Source organism: Hemiscyllium ocellatum, chromosome 24 (genome assembly GCF_020745735.1).
Source record: "Hemiscyllium ocellatum isolate sHemOce1 chromosome 24, sHemOce1.pat.X.cur, whole genome shotgun sequence".
Taxonomy (NCBI): domain Eukaryota; kingdom Metazoa; phylum Chordata; class Chondrichthyes; order Orectolobiformes; family Hemiscylliidae; genus Hemiscyllium; species Hemiscyllium ocellatum.
Genome location: NC_083424.1, coordinates 56,397,079 through 56,414,199, shown reverse-complemented (window position 1 = coordinate 56,414,199; position 17,121 = coordinate 56,397,079). Strand labels below are relative to the sequence as shown.

The following is a 17,121-nucleotide window of genomic DNA, read 5'->3' as shown; positions in this document are numbered from 1 at the left end:
TCCTAATGCAGACCATGCTCCACATTGGCATTATCAGTGAGAGCGGAGTCAGTTTTCCCATGTACAATAATAGAATAAAATCTCTACAGTGTGGAAATCGGCCCTTTGACCCAACAAGTCCACACTGACCCTTCGAACTCAGGCCCATTGCCCTAACCTCTTACTCCACATTTACACTGACTAATGCACGTAACCCACACATTCCTGAACAATATGGACAATTTTAGCACTGCCAATTCACCTGACCTGCACATCTTTGTGATTGTGGGAGGAAACCCATGTAGACATGGGGAGAATGTGCTAACTCCACACAGTATCCTAAGACTGAAATTGAACCCGGGTCCCTGATGCTGTGAGGCAGCAGTGCTAACCACTGAGCTACCATTCTACCCGATGATGGTCAAATAATTTTACCTCTCCACTTACCTTGATTGTAGCTTGGGTATTGTGCAGCATGCTATAAATGGCTCTAAAACATAAAACATTTGTGTTGTCATCATTATCTTTCCATATGCCTGCCAATCTGATCTGTCTATATCCATGATATCCTGTTGCAGCTTTAGCTGAAAAGCTCATCTATACTCGTCATCTCCTGACTTAATTTGTTCATGTTCTGAAGAAGGGTCACTGGACACAAATTTAACTTTGTTTTTTCTCCACAGATACTGCCAGATCTGCGAAGATGTTCAAGCAATTTCTGATTTTGTTTCTGAATTACAGCACCTGCAGTTCATTAATTTTATTTTGTTTCTTTTCTGTGCTCGTGAGGATCTCAGCTGCCCCTACTTAAGCTGCAGTTCCTTCAGAATGGATTCAACTAACCCACAAAGTCATGCTCACTAACAACAATCCACCCCAACCTTCACTGGCTCATACAAGGCTTTTAAGTAGTCATCCTCTTCAAAATCATTTACACCCTCAACCTCTAATCTTTACCTACTTATTTTAAGGTTGTCATATCAGGTTCGATGAATTCCTGGAAGATGTCACATACTCCCCTCTCCCCAACTGTCCTGCTATTGGCTGCCTAACAAGTAAGAACCTTATACTTCTCATTTGAGCAGGATGCAAGACCATCTGAAAGGACCACATCAGTGCTTGATAAATCAGAGCTGGGGAGGTGTGGACCTGACTGGAGCTGCAGCAGTGAATAATGGGAGATGTTGAGTGTTCAACTTGACTGTTGTATTTTCTAAAGTACACAATAATGTTATAGAACAGCAGCTAGACAATTGTTTAGTGTGTGTCAAAGGATTTTGCCCTCTAAACTGTGGCAGTGTTTTGAACACAATATGGGAATCCATAGCATTTTGTATCAAATTTAGAGGTTAGTTTAATTAATAAACAATATCAATCAGGGTAGATATAACAGTGAACTATTAAAAGTACTAGCACAGAGTATGATTGAATAGTTTATATAAGGTGCTGACTTGATTCTAAAAAGGATTGGATCCAGGGTCATGTGGAACCTTGGGGGAAATGTCTTCAGCTACTCAAGCTTGAACTCAGGATTTCTGACTTTGTGGACAGGTGGAGTCACTGCAGAAGATCAGGAAGGATATTTTGTGGAGCATACATTCCGGGAGGTGGCTATGCCACAGACGGAATGAACGGTGTTCAGGGGAGACAGTGACATAATAGTATATTCAGTGGATCAATTATCCAGAGACCCAGGCTAATGATTGAAATTTGAATCCATGCTACCAGAACATATAGTACCATAGAGGTCAGCTCCCATTCTCCTGGCTGCACCTCATATTCTCTGCTTTCTTTCACGGAGGAAGGTCGTTTTAATGGTGATCAGAAACCAGAAGACTTTAAAACTATATTAAAGCAGAATGAAGTGTTCTATCATCAGAAGCAGAGAATGACAAAAATGAAATGTGATGATGGATACCCCTAGGCTGTCCTCCAGCATAACCATGAGTCAATTAAAAGTCAAGCTGCTGGAGAAGCTTTCCACTGATGGTGCCAGATATAAGTTAACGTTGAGTCCAATATAACTTATTTAGAATTGAACCATCCATTTGTGCCTCATTCTACAGCTTACCCTGCATTTTTATTATTTAGATAGTTCAGCAATAAAGAGTACTTAGTAATTTTACCAGGTTTTTTTGGTTATTTATTCTGGTCAATTTAAACCAGTAATAAAAATTTACTAACAATGATCCTACACCACTTCTTACAAAGCACTTTCAGACATTCATGCACAAAAAGTGTTCAGTGCAATTTGTTGGCCCACTCAGGGGAGATAGTGACATAATGGTACTACTTCCCCTGAACACTGTCCACTCTATCTGTGGCCTAACCACCTCATGGAATGAGTGTTCCACGAAATATCCTTCCTGATGTTCTGCCATGACTCCAGCTGCCCCATTAAGTCAGAAATCCTGAGTTCAAGCTTGAGGAGCTGAAGACATTTCCCCCAAGTTCACACATGACACTGGATCCATTCTCCTTTTTAGAATGAAGTCCACATCTTATTTAAACTATTCATTCGTATTCTGTGCTAATTCTCTTATTAATTCATTCTGTAATACTTACCCTGACTGATTGACAGTGCCAGAGACCCGGGTTCAATTCCCGCCTCAGGCAACTGTCTGTGTGGAGTTTGCACATTCTCCCCGTGTCTGCGTGGGTTTCCTCCGGGTGCTCCGGTTTCCTCCCACAGTCCAAAGATATGCAGGTTAGGTGAATTGGCCATGCTAAATTGCCCATAGTGTTAGGTGAAGGGGTAAATGTAGGGGAATGGGTCTGGGTGGATTGCTCTTTGGAGGGTCGGTGTGGACTTGTTGAGCCGAAGGGTCTATTTCCACACAGTAAATAATCTTATCTAATCGAAACTAACCTATAAATTTGATACCCAATTTTCTCTAGATTCTCCAGAAATTGAGAAGTTTCAGGGGTGCCTTTCACGCCTCTCTCAGCTGGTCATTCCTTACATGGTTATATACAAAAACTGTTGTCTGTTTATTCAACTCTGACACTCAGCATAGTTGGTGTTTTCATGTAGTGGTCAGGAGCATTAAAAAACAGGCTGATCCTACGTTTGCTCATATGCCAAGATATTGAAGGGAACTGTTACAACCTAATGCTGTCTCTCCTCAGATCCACCAAGCCAGGTATCAGAATTGGCACAAATGGAATTCCTTTCTCTGTCCTTACTAGAAATAAAGAAAGAATGTTCCCGATGACCAGGGAGCCCAGGACCACGGGTGACAGTTTAAGGATATAAGTAGGCCATTTAGAACTGAGATGAGGAGAAATTTCTTCACCCAGAGAGTGGTAAATCTATGGAATTCTCTGCCACAGAAAGTGGTTCAGACCAAAATAATGAATGTTTGCAAGAAGTTGTTATGGCTAAAGGGGTCCAAGGATATGTGGGGAAAAAAAAGTATATAGTACGAAGTTGGATGATCAGCCATGATCATACAGAAAGGCACAGCAGGTACAAAGGGCTGACAGGCCTACTCTTATCCTACTTTCTATGTTTCTATAACATATCATGCCTTAAGTGTCCCTCAAAAACTTTGCTATGAAATGCTGTAATTATAACACAGCAAGTTCCCACAAATGTTTGATATGGTTCCCCATAATGGGCTATTGCACAAAATATGGAGGCATGGGATTGAGGGGTATTTAGCAGTTTGGATCAGAAATTGGCTATCTGAAAGAAGACAAAGGGTGGTGGTTGGTGGGAAATTGTTCATCCTGGAGTTTAGTTACTAGTGGTGTATTGCAGGATGTGTTAGGTCCACTGCTATTTGTCATTTTTATAAACAATTTAGATGAGGGTATAGAAGGTATGTTAGTAAACTTGCGGATGACACTAAGGTCGGTACAGTGGACAGTGACGAAGAATGTTGTAGGTTATAGAGAGACATAGATAGGCTGCAGAGCTGGCTGAGAGGTGGCAAATGGAGTTTAATTTGGAAAAGAGAGAGACGATTCACTTTGGAATGAGTAACAGGAATGCAGAATACTGGGCTAATGGTAAGATTCTTGGTAGTGTAGATGAGCAGAGGTCTAGGTATCCAGGTACATAGATCCTCGAAAGTTGCCATCTAAATTGATAGAGTTGTTAAGGCAGCATATGGTGTGTTAGCTATTATTGATGGAGGGATTGAGTTTTGGAACCTTGAGATCATACTGCAGCTGTACAAAACTCTGCTGCAGCCACATTTGGAGTATTGCGTACCAATTCTGGTCACGAAATTATAGGAAGGCTGTGGAAGTTTTGGAAAGGATTCAGAGGAGATTTACTAGGATGTTGCCTGGTATGGAGGGAAGGTGTTATGAGACAAGGCTGAGGATCTTGAGGCTGTTTTTGATAGAGAAAAGGCTGAGCGGCGACTTAATTGAGACATACAAGATAATAAGAGGGTTAGATAGGTTGGACAGTGAGAGCCTTTTTCCTTGGATTGCACAAGGGGACATGGCTTTAAGTTGAGGGGTGATAGATATAGGTTAGATGTCAGAGGTAGTTTCTTTACTCAGATAATAGGGGTGTGCAATGCACTGTCTGCAACAGTAGTAAACTCACTAACTTTAAGGGCATTTAAATGGTCATTGGATATGCATATGGATGAGACTGGAATAATGTAGGTTAGAGAGGCTTCAGATTGGTTCCACACATCGGCGCAACATCGAGGGCCAAAGGGCCTGTACTGTACATTATGCAGACTAGGAAAGCTCTTCTTCAAACAGCACAAACTCTTTAAAATCCACTCAGCAGGCATGTGAGCAGGATATCTCATCAAGAGGAATACTGCTGCCAGAGCTGCACTTCCTCTGAGAATGTCAGCCTGAATTATGGGCCCACACCTGGGATAGGGCTTGCACCTGACTTGGAGAGGAGAGTGCGCAAACCAGCCCATTCATTCCTGCAGCATCAGGCACTTGAGCTAAATGTAAACAAAAAAGTGCAATTAACCAATCGTTTGGAAATAACAACTTTACTCCAGTGACAATTTCACTGATACATTATTAAAAACACAGATGCCCAGGTAACATACAGGATATTGAGAGTCACTCTCATTGGGCCATGAGCAAACACAGTATCTGAAATAGAAACAGGGGCTGTAAATAAAGTACTGAATTCTTGGTACATATCTTTATATCCAAAACAAATACCAGGGAAAAGGTCCCATATTGTTTTAAAGTGATCAGGAAGAAAGCTAAACGGTGCAACTCCTTCTCTATTGTTCCACACATTTAGCTTCTTAGTGAATCCATTAGAAGGCTCCTTGGTAAGATACAGACTCCATGCTGGAATGGGTACGCTCCTCCCCCACTGGGTTATGCTGCAGAAAAACAGGCCTGCTTCACACTTTGTGCCCACGTGTTGAGGAGTGCAGTGACTGAGTGCTTGTCCGGCAGCTGCAGTAGTCTGGATGTCATTGCACGGTGAACCATCTGTAGGAAGGGGTTGGCCTCTGCAAGTGAACAGAAAACAAGTGGAATTTAATACGGAAAAGTATGAATTGATTCACTTTGGAAGGAGTAACAGGAATGCAGACTGGGTGCTCAGTGTTCGTTTGGTGTCACAATGCACACTGTGAAAGGCTCAGAGAGCTGCCACAGGCTGCATTCTTGTCCACAAAAGCATTGACTGTTTGCTGACACTGGCAGTTCGGTGCTGCACATTTTCTAAACTTATTCGATCCTTAATAACCAAACTTCATTGCTGGCTTAGAATAGAACCACAGTTCAGGAACCAAGGAATCTCGTCCTTGGACTTGAATGTGGGGCTGGGGAACTGGTGCAGGAAGCAAGAATTTAAATTCTTGGATCACGGGTATGTTTTGTGGTAAGCATAAATTTGGGATCAGTTCCTGCAGATTGGAGGGTGGCTAATGTTATGTTAATAGGTTAGGGACCAGCATTCTGGCAGGCAGGTTTGCTACTGCAACACAGCTACGTTTAAACTAAGTAGCGGGAGGGGGGACAAACTGGATGTTTAAGAAGGAAATTGGAGGGAAAGTTAGAACAAGGGAAGTCAAGAAAGACAACTGTATCTCAATGAGGCAGAAAACTCAGAAAGGGATCATGCTATAAGGTTGAGTGAAATAGGAGTTGATGGGAAGGGTAAGGGCAGTAACAAATTAAAAATACTATACATGGATGCACGAAGCATTAGACATAAGATGGATGAGCTTGAGGCTCTTTTGGAAATTGGCAGATACGATATTGTGGGGATAACTGAGACATGGCTTCAAGTGGACAGGGCCTGGGAAATGAATAGTCAAGGTTACACGTGCTTTCGCAAAGACAGACTGACAGGCAGAGGGGGTGGGGTGGCCATGTTGGTAAGGGATGATATTCAATCCCTTCCGTGGGGGGACCTAGAATCAGGGGATGTAGAGTCAGTGTTGATAGAGCTGAGAAATACTAAGGGTAAAAATACCCGCTTGGGAGTTATCTACAGGCCCCAAACAGTAGTCTGGAAGTCGGATGTAAGTTAAATCAAGAGCTGAAATTGGCCTGTCGCAAAGGTGTTACTACAGTTGTTATGGGGGATTTCAACATGCAGGTAGACTGGGAGAATCAGGATGGTATTAGTCCTCAAGAAAGAGACTTTGTGGAGTGCCTCAGAGATGGATTCTTAGAACATCCGGTGCTGGAGCCGACCAGGGAGAAGGCAATTCTGGATCTGGTATTGTGCAACGAACCAGAATTGGTCAGGGACCTCGAAGTGAAGGAGCCATTGGGAAGTAGTGACCATAATACAATAAGCTTCAATCTGCAATTTGAGAGGGAGAGGGTACAATCGGAAGTGACAATATTTCTGTTGAATAAAGGGAAGTATGGAGCTATGAGAGGAGCGGGCCAAAGTTCAATGGTGCAATACCTAAGCAGGGATGACAGTGGAGGAACAATGACGGATATTTCTGTGTATAATGCAGAAGTTGCAGGATCAGTTCATTCCAAAAAGGAAGAAAGATCCCAGGAGGAGGCATGGGTGGCTGTGGCTGACGAGGGAAATTTAGAAACATATAAAGTTAAAAGAGACAAGTATAACATAGCAAAGATAAGTGGGAAAGATAAGTGGGAAAACGGAGGACTGGGAAGCTTTTAAAGAACAACAGAGGATTATTAAGAAGAAAAATACGCAGAGGAAAAACGAATATGAAGGTAAACTGGCCAATAATATAAAGGAGGATAGTAAAAGTTTTTTTAGGAATGTGAAAGGCAAAAAAAATGGTTAAGACTAAAATTGGGCCCTTGAAGACAGAAACAGGGGAATATATTACGGGGAACAAAGAAATGGCAGAAGAATTGAGTTGGTACTTCAGATCTGTGTTCACTGGGGAAGACACAAGAAATCTCCCTGAGGTAACAGTGGCTGAAGGACCTGAACTGAAGAGAATTTATATTTGCCAGGAATTGGTGTTGGAGCGACTGAAGGTGTTAGGTCTGAAGGTTGATAAGTCCCCGGGGCCTGATGGTCTACATGCCAGGGTACTGAAGGACGTGGCTAGAGAAATCGTGGATGTGTTGGTGATTACTTTCCACAGTTCAATAGATTCGGGATCAGTTCCTGCGGATTGGAGGGTGGCTAATGTTATACCACTTTTTAAGAAAGGTGGGAGAGAGAAAGCAGGAAATTATAGACCAGTTAGTCTGACCTCAGTGGTGGGAAAGATGCTGGCGTCTATTATAAAGGATGAAATTACGACACATCTGGATAGTAGTAACAGGATAGGTCAGAGTCAGCATGGATTTATGAAGGGGAAATCATGCTTGACTAATCTTCTGGAATTTTTTGTGGATGTAACTCTGAAGATGGATGAGGGAGATCCAGTGGATGTAATGTACCTGGACTTTCAGAAAGCTTTTGATGAAGTCCCACATAGGAGGTTAGTGAGCAAAATTAGGGTGCATGGTATTAAGGGCAAAGTACTAACTTGGTTGAAAGATGGTTGGCTGATAGGAAACAATGAGTAGTGATAAACGGCTGCATTTCAGAATGGCAAGCAGTGACCAGTGCGGTACTGCAGGGATCAGTACTGGAACCGCAGCTTTTTACAATGTATGTTAATGATATAGAAGATGGTATTAGTAATAACATTAGCAAATTTGCTGATGATACTAAGCTAGGTGGCAGGGTGAAATGTGATGAGGATGTTAGGAGATTACAGGGTGACCTGGACAAGTTAGGTGAGTGGTCAGATGCATGGTAGATGCAGTTTAATGTAGATAAATGTATGGTTATACACTTTGGTGGCAAGAACAGGTTCGGCAGATTACTATCTAAATGGAATCAATTTAGGTAAAGGGGCAGTACAGAGAGATCTGGGTGTTCTTGTACACCAGTCAATGAAGGTAAGCATGCAGGTACAGCAGGTGGTGAAGGCTAATAGTACGCTGGCCTTCATAATAAGAGGGATTGAGTATAGAAGCAAAGAGGTTCTTCTGCAGCTGTACAGGGCCCTGGTGAGACCACACCTGGAGTACTGTGTGCAGTTCTGGTCTCCAAATTTGAGGAAAGACATTCTGGCTATTGAGGGAGTGCAGCATAGGTTCACGAGGTCAATTCCTGGAATGGCGGGATTACTTGACACTGAAAGACTGGAGCGACTGGGCTTGTATACCCTTGAGTTTAGAAGACCGAGAGGGGATATGATTGAGACATGTAAGATTATTATAGGATTGGAGGTAGGAAACATGTTTCTGCTAATGGATGAGTGCCGAACCAGAGGACACAGCTTAAAAATACGGGGTAGACCACTTAGGACAGAGAGTGATGAGGAGAAACTTCTTCACCTAGAGAGTGGTGGCTGTGTGGAATGCTCTGCCCCAGAGGGCAGAGACCCAGTCTCTGGATTCATTTAAGAAAGAGTTGGATAGAGCTCTCAAGGACTGTGGAATCAAGGGTTATGGAGATAAGGCAGGAACAGGATACTGATTAAGGATGATCAGCCACGATCATATTGAATGGTGGTGCAGGCTCGAAGGGCAGAATGGCCTATTCCTGCACCTATTGTCTATTGTCCTGCCTGGTACCTTAGAATGGCAGTTAAGCAAAGTTCCAGACATCACTGAACAGGATTTTCATTGAAGAATCGGATCATATCCGTCTGCTGAGATTCAAACCCATGCCAGTATCACAAGGTGCCAATCTTGAGAATAACTCATCTGAATAAATGCACATCAAATCTCTCAGAGCTCATCAAACATCATTCATTACATTAAAATCAAACCATAGTTGTCATGCAGGCAAGCCAGCACCAGCCTATGTTGACAGTGAAGGACCAATCTGTTTTTGGTGATGGTAAATGAGGGACAAATATTGATCAAAATAATAGAACTCCCCTGCCATTCTGCAAATTTAAGATTGGGATCTTTTATCTTTGGGACAAAAGAGATGGAATTCCTATCCTAATGGCTGGCTTATCTACAGCAATTGGACTGCAGCAATTCACGATGGCAGCTCACCATCACCTTCCCAATGGATGGGCAATACATGCTGGCCCATCTATAGTAAAGGCATGAGAAGAATGATTGAATGAATGTGTGTGTGAAAGAGAGAGAGAGAGATTCTCCAGTCACTTAGCCTAAACATGTGCCTATGCTATATAGACTTTGGAAAAATTAAAGATCTTTGCTTGAAAAAACATCAATTATGAAATGACTACTTTTACCATATTATTCCCAGGAACTGATAGATTTCTCTACAATCATCAGTGAAGGCAATGATGCAACAGATTAATCCTTAATCTCCACAGTTCCAAACATCATTATTTTTACTATTTGTGTTTGTGGTAGGCCTTTATGACTGTTCATAAGGCCATAAGGTACAGAAGCAGAATTAGGCCACTTGGCCCATCAAGTCTTCTTCGCCAATTGATCATGGCTGACAGGTTTCTCAACCCCAAACCTTCAAGATCTCCCATAACTCTTGATCCCCTTACCAATCAAGAATGCATCCATCTGTCTAAAATAGACTCAATAACTTGGCCTCCACAGTATTCTGCAGCAATGAGTTCCACAGATTCAACATCCTGCGGATGAAGAAATTCTGCCTCATCTCAGTTCTGAAGGGTCATTACTTCACTCTGAGGTTGTGTCCTTGGGTCCTAGTCTCTTCTACTGGTGGAAACATCTTCTCCATTTCCATTCTATCCAAATCTCTCAGTATTCTGTAAGTCTCAGTGAGATCTCCCCATCATTCAATATAAATTAGGAATAGAGGGCAGGCCACTTAGCGTCTTGAGCTTACTGTGCCTATTAATAAGATGGTGGTTGATCTGCTTGTGACCCCAACCCCACAATGCTGCCAACAATCTTCCGCCCCATTGCTTACCAAGAATATATCCAGCTCCCCCTTACATTCTGCTTCCACCACTTTTTCAAGAAGAGAATTCTAAAGACTTGTTACCCTCAAAGAATTAAATTCTCATTTAGCTTCAATTGGCAATCCACATTGTCCATTTTCCCACACGAGGAAACATCCTCTCCACGTCCATCCAGTCACGAAGCCTCAGGATACATTGTCTTGCAAGTCAACCTGCCCATTCCTGGTTTTGCAAACCTCTGTACTACTTCCAGTGCATTTACACACTTTCTTAAGTGAGGTGATCAATATTGTACTGTACTGTCTACTCTTCTCAAACTCATTTTGGTTGTTTATTGGACATTATTGCTTTCGAAAAGTACATTAACTGTTAGCAGGAAGTGAAAGCTAACTGGAGATTCAAATAGAACTATAAATTGACACATGTTGAAACAGTGGTTGTGGGTTAAGAGAAGCTTGCTTATAATGTGTAACTCTGTAAATAAATGCCTGTAAAAATAAATAAAGATCAGCACATTTCTATCCTTCACCAAATAATTAATCACAATATAAATCCATTAATATGTAAAAAGGAGGAATGACATCTCCAATGAGGAAGTCATCTATCTCTTCAAACAAGCCCATCTTGTATTACAACATATGAGGAGTCCCAAAATCTTCTTATTCTCTTACCATACTGCTGAGAGTCATCTGTCCACTGAGGGCTCTGGTCTGGGTAATCAGCTGGAACACTTAGCTGCAGAGGGGGCACACTAGGGAGACTCTTATCATCTGGCAGGAAAGGATATAACAATATTAGTCCAAGTAATCAGCAGTAATCTACTCAGATCTGAAAGAATCATGTTACAACATAATCACACTACATCCTCCCAGTCAAAAAGCTAGTTAATCTTTTGAAGGCAAGGCAATTTTAATCATTTCAAACCTGAAATCAATTACATTTAAATAGTCACTGCACACTGATCAGAATGGTGTCAGAATCTGTCTTGACTTACCTAATTTACATATGAGGTGGACTGTTCCATTATTACTGCAGTGGGATGGGTCCAAATTCACCAGGAATTTCGGATTGAGCCGCGCAACCTCACCCTGTAAAACATTGGGAATGGTTTGCCTCTCATCCTCGTCATGCTTGCGCTTCCGTGGTGAGATCAGAGGGGCCCTGCGCGGAAGAAGTCATCAGTATTTAGTTTTAAATTCCACAGCTATCCTAGTTGGATTTGAACCCATGCCCCCAGTGCATTGGCCTGGGTCTCAGGATTACAACCCTAGCAAGTTGATTACCACGATGAGCCAAGCGATGCTCTATTTCAAATCTTTTTCTGGAACTCCCTTTGCTTTTTGCAGATGAAAATCTGGTCAGCACAGCATCATGATGATTGTGTTATATATTCCCCATTGCTGATCAGCTTGTGATCTTCTGCTGTGTTACCACAGAGATGTCCATGTGCTTGATCACTGTGTGTTAACCGACCAAGTGTTCCAGCCACCTCTCTCAGCTTCCAGTCATGACTTGGGATATTGGGTACTATTTAATATTACTCCCTCTCCAATACCAAGAGACAAGGAATGGCTCTGAGCAGGATGGGTTTCCCAGCTTCCAAACAATCAATCAGTTACAAAAAAAACTGAGCCTGTCATTTTCTATCAGTCTCTTTCTTGTCCTGGCCTCCATTTGGTGACTGCCCATTGCAATTCCAGCCTGAGTTCAAGCCTTTCAGTGAGCAGGATACGGACATGACTTGTGGCAGTGACTAGCGGTCCTGCTCATCATCATGACCAATACCAAGCCAGTCAGTATTAAAAGACAAATCAACTTGATAACAGGATAAACACCTCGTGAATATGACAACAGGCAACTAAGGCATAATGGAGCTAGTCAACATTCCTTTGATCAATGCTTTACAAAGAAGGTTGCTACCTAAAACATTGCAAAATCGAATACCAAGATTTTAACAAGAGGAGTCAGAGTAAGTTTGGCAGACAATGGCTGGAACTTTTAAAATGTTGTGTTAGGACATGGTTAGAGAGACAATCAGCAGACTGCAGCACCAGAATTCCACCAATTGATGTGCAAAGCCTTCTTAATTCTCTCCGACCAGTCCAAGATTGCAAACCTTGGAATCAGCCCAGGCTGAGATTCTCAAACTAAATGCACTGAACTATTTACTAAAAGGAACCCAGGGCTGCTTCTTCAGACTCTGTCTTAGTTACTGCTCATTCTGAGACTTCAATCCATATTCTAACATTCATTATCATCCCTGACCTTTAAACAGCGACACCAGTCCTACCAGAATAACATAAGCAGGGAGTCAAATGGATAATTGCCCCATTAATCACATTTGAAAGCCATACTTCAGTGATTGACAAGGCTTTTATGCACTTAATCTATATTAAGGAATGATCGCCAACTCAACTTGTGAAAGCATAATTCTACCGTACTCCGATTGGTACAGTTTCAATCATGAGTTCATTACTAAACAGAAAGCACAAGTCCCACCTCACTTTTCAATCACTGGATGACACAATGATGACATGCGAAGCAAGCAATTCAAACTGAGTTTTAGGAGATAGAATATACAGCTTGAGAATGTGGTTCAATTGAGGCATTCAAGAGGGAATTGGGTTGTTGTGTGTAGAGGAAGAACGTGAACAGCTATCAACAAGAGACAAGGAAATGCAGTGCATTGCTCATTTGAAGAATCCAGTCAGACAAAAAAAAAGCAAATTATCTCTTTCTGAACTGTAATAAGTCTGAGATTGCTCAATGAATTTAAACTGCCCTGCAGACCAGACAGGAGGACATTTTCCAAAGACTATCATGATACTCCTTCCAGTCGAAAAAATCCCACGGTGCAGAATCCTTGCACAGAATTCATCAGTTTTAACACCTATTTCAGTGCAGAGGCCAAAATTCAATAAAATTTCATAGAAGCCTACAAAATTCTAACAGGACTGGACTTGCTATGTTTATATATCTACACAACCATCCAGATGGAACCTTTTCAATCTACCTCATTTGCACACATCATGTTTTGTGAAAAGTGACTAGGACCTTTTTGAAATCCACATTTGTTCCTTTGTAGGTTAACATTAATTATATTGTACATATCCTTATACACTGGAGTTAGATTGTCTAATTGATAACATTGACAGATAGCATTAGCTTTCTATACTCACTGGTGGGATATCTATAGATGACTTTGTATTACTAACCAGTCCAGATGTATTCTCAAGAATACATGAAAGTGAGCCTATTTATTTATATACCAGGAGAAAAAATACAAGAACAAAAAAATACAAAATACAATCCCACATTCCCATCCACCCTAATAAATCCTATTCTTCCACTTAATAAGACCTCTGTCTTAAAAATAATAAATGAATCTGCCTTCACTGCTTTCTGAGGCAGCATGTGCCAAAGTCTCTCAGCCCTTTGAGAGAAAAAGAGACTCTCCTCATCTGTTTCCTGAAAGGGTGACCACTAATTTTAAAACAGTGCTCCTAGGATGCTTTGGAGAGGGTTCAGAGGAGGTTTACCAGGAAGCTGCCTGGACTGGAGAACTTATCTTATGAAGAGAGGCTGACTGAGCTCAGACTTTTTTCATTGGAGAAAAGGAGAAGGAGAGGGGACCTAATTGAGGTACACAAGATAATGAGAGGCATAGATAGAATCGATAGCCAGAGACTATTTCCCAGGGCAGAAATGACTAACACGAAGGGTCATAGTTTTAAGCTGGTTGGAGGAAAGTATAGAGGGGATGTCAGAGGCAGGTTCTTTACACAGAGAGTTGAGAGAGCATGGAATGCGTTACCAGCAGCAGTTGTGGAAGCAAGGTCATTGGGGACATTTAAGAGACTACTGGACATGTATATGGTCACAGAAATTTGTGGGTGCACACATGAGGATCAGTGGTCGGCACAACATCGCGGGCTGAAGGGCCTGTTCTGTGCTGTACTGTTCTATGTTCTAGTTCACTGCTGCCTCACAGCGCCAGAGACCTGGGTTCAATTCCTGCCTCAGGCAACTGACTGTGTGGAGTTTGCACATTCTCCCCATGTCTGTGTGGGTTTCCTCTGGGTGCTCCGGTTTCCTCCCACAGTCCAAAGGTGTGCAGGTTAGGTGAATTGTCCGTGCTAAATTGCCCGTAGTGTTAGGTGAAGAGGTAAATGTAGGGGTATGGGTGAGTTGCGCTTCGGTGGGTCAGTGTGGACTTCTTGGGCCACAGGGCCTGTTTCTACACTGTAAGTAATCTAATCTGTCAGTAAAAAAAACTCACAAAAACAAACATGCTTTCCATGCCCATTTTGTCAAGACTTTTCAGGATCTTACAGACTTCAATCAAGCCACCTCTCTTACTCTTCTAAACTCCAGTGGAAATAAGACGAGTCTGTCAAACCTGTTGTATCAATCCAGTAAACCTCCTCTGAAGTAAAGGCATCTACATCTCTCCTTAAATAAGGATATTAAAACTGCATTGTTCAACTGGCTCTCAACAATGCCCTGTACAACTGGAACATTACATCCTTATTTATATTTTCAATTCCTTTTTAATAGAGGATCACATTGCATTAACCTTCTTGATCACCTGCTGTACCTGTATGCTAACATTTTGTGATTCATGCACCAGAACCATCTGGTCCCACAGACTTGTCAACTCATAACTCCATCAGTTTGCCCACATCCTTTGAGACTGTAATTTCATTAGCTTCTCTTTCTACCACCTACTGATTTACAGCCATTATTGGAATAGCTTCTTACATTCTCTATAATGAAGACAGAAGACATAACTACATTTGTTAGTTACATCTGCCATTTATTTATTGTCCACAATTAACTGCATACTCTCCCTCATTCTCACTGTCTAAGGGCCCAAAACTGACTTTACTTACTATTTTCCGTTTTAAATACCTGTAGAAATGCTTGCTATCCATTTTAAAATTTCTAGCCAGGTTTCTCTCACACTTCAGTCATTCTCTATTGTTCTTTATGTTCTGACCAATCATTTGACCTGCCACACCTTTGCGCAGTTGTATACCTTTTCCTTACAAGTGTTGCTTTCCTTAACTTCTTTAGTTAACCACAGATGGTAGGTCTTCTCTGCAGACCTTTTCTTCATTGTTGAAATGTACTTATTCCAAGAATTCTGAAATACTCCCTTAAATATCTATCACTGCGTCTCCGTTGATCACTTCTTGGACTAATATGTCAGTTCACTTCAGCTAGATAAGCTTTCATGCCCACACGATTGTCCTTATTTAAGTTTAAAACACTAGCCTTAAATTCGATCTTCTTCCTTTCAAACTAAATGTAAATCATATTGTGGTTGCTGCTAAGGGTGCCTTAACTCTTAGGGCATTAATTAATTCTGTTACATTACACAATACCCAGTCTAATATAACCTGCTTTCTGGTCAGTTCCAAATAATGCTGCTCTAAGAAATTCGCTCGAAAGCATTATATGAACTCAACCTTATGACTACCAATCCAGTTTTTTTGGAAGATTTGTCACCATGATTATTTCTGCCCCTTTATCAAAAGTACACAATACTATCTCCGCACCATCATCTTTACCCCAGCTTCCTACTTTCCTTGAATGTCAAATACCTCGCTGTTTCATCCTGCCATTCTCCAACCTTCATTTCCCTTGTTACTTTATTCCTCTCTTTCCTTGACTCTACTGAATTACCACATATTTTCACATTTAAGCCTTGCCCCTCCTTCTTAGTTTAAGAGCCTTTCCACTTACCTAGTTATGCAATTCACAAGGACATTTACCAATCTAACAGCTAAAGACAAGTTCACTCCAAGCTAGTTATAATTCGTAATGACATGAACCAACTCATTAAGTATTGTTTTTAATTTTAACCTTGCATTTCTGCATGCTTAAATTCAGTTTGCTACTGTGCTATGCACTATCAGTAACACCATATCTTCTAGAATACTTCTTAGAATTCTAGTGGATTACAGTAATAATTCCACCTTTCCTAAATACAATCCTTAATCAAAATCTTGAACTCCTTCCCAAAGATTGAACTAGGACTTGTAGATATGTGTAGCTTGTCTTCTGTCTACCTTGTTAAACAGTAGGCTCATATTTGTGATGTCGGACAATTACAGTGAGGACTTGCTCAATGGCCACATGCTCTTTTCATTCACCCCGAGCAACTTCAGTGGATGAGCTGAGATCAGTCAAAGCTCAGAATCATCCTAACATATTACAAATGCAACTTTCTTTACAATATGGAAGGATACTACATTTCCTATATTTTTCTGTGAATTTTGGCATCTCATCCACTTTGAGCTTCAATGATTGTCACCAGGCCATAAACAAGTAGTTCCTTCATCAACCCCCCTTTCTCCCAGCCGTCCTCAGCCATTGCTTCCTATAGCCAGCTTCACAAGCATCTGCTCCTTCTACTTGTTCCTGCGACTAATACCTTGTTAGCTTTTATATTTTTTGCTGTATTTCTCAGATGTAGCTTTCCTCAATCCACCCGCTGATTTTCCTGCCAGTAACTTTCAGTGTGAAACCCACTCTTCTTCCTTAACATAGTACAAAATACCATTGATGGTGTTTATCTTAATCAATCTGAATGGATCTGAAACAATCTGAAGAGAGGCAACAACCTAGAGGAATTATTGCTAGACTGTTAATCCACAGACCCAGGTTTGAATCCCACTATGGCAGATGGTGGAATTTGAATTCAATAAAAATCTGGAAATAAGAATCCAATGATGACCATGTCAATAGTCATCTGGCAAGTATATTTTACTCCAGAGTCACGGGACCAGGTGTGGGGTTGGGTAAAAAACATGGAAGG

The 17,121-nt window shown here is 41.5% G+C and overlaps 1 protein-coding gene across 3 annotated transcripts in view; it reads right to left on the bottom strand.

Annotated features, from left to right (window-relative positions):
* Positions 1-4,939: 4,939 nt before the first annotated feature.
* Positions 4,940-17,121, bottom strand: part of med15 (mediator complex subunit 15) — a 155,505-nt gene continuing 143,323 nt past the window's right edge. For all 3 annotated transcript variants that reach the window (XM_060844094.1, XM_060844096.1, XM_060844095.1), the window contains 3 exons: positions 11,293-11,459; positions 10,970-11,068; positions 4,940-5,435 (listed from right to left, as the gene is read on the bottom strand). In XM_060844094.1, the coding sequence (XP_060700077.1) occupies positions 5,299-5,435; positions 10,970-11,068; positions 11,293-11,459 (403 nt within the window). In that variant the 3' untranslated portion in view covers positions 4,940-5,298. The remainder of the gene's footprint in view (positions 5,436-10,969; positions 11,069-11,292; positions 11,460-17,121) is intronic.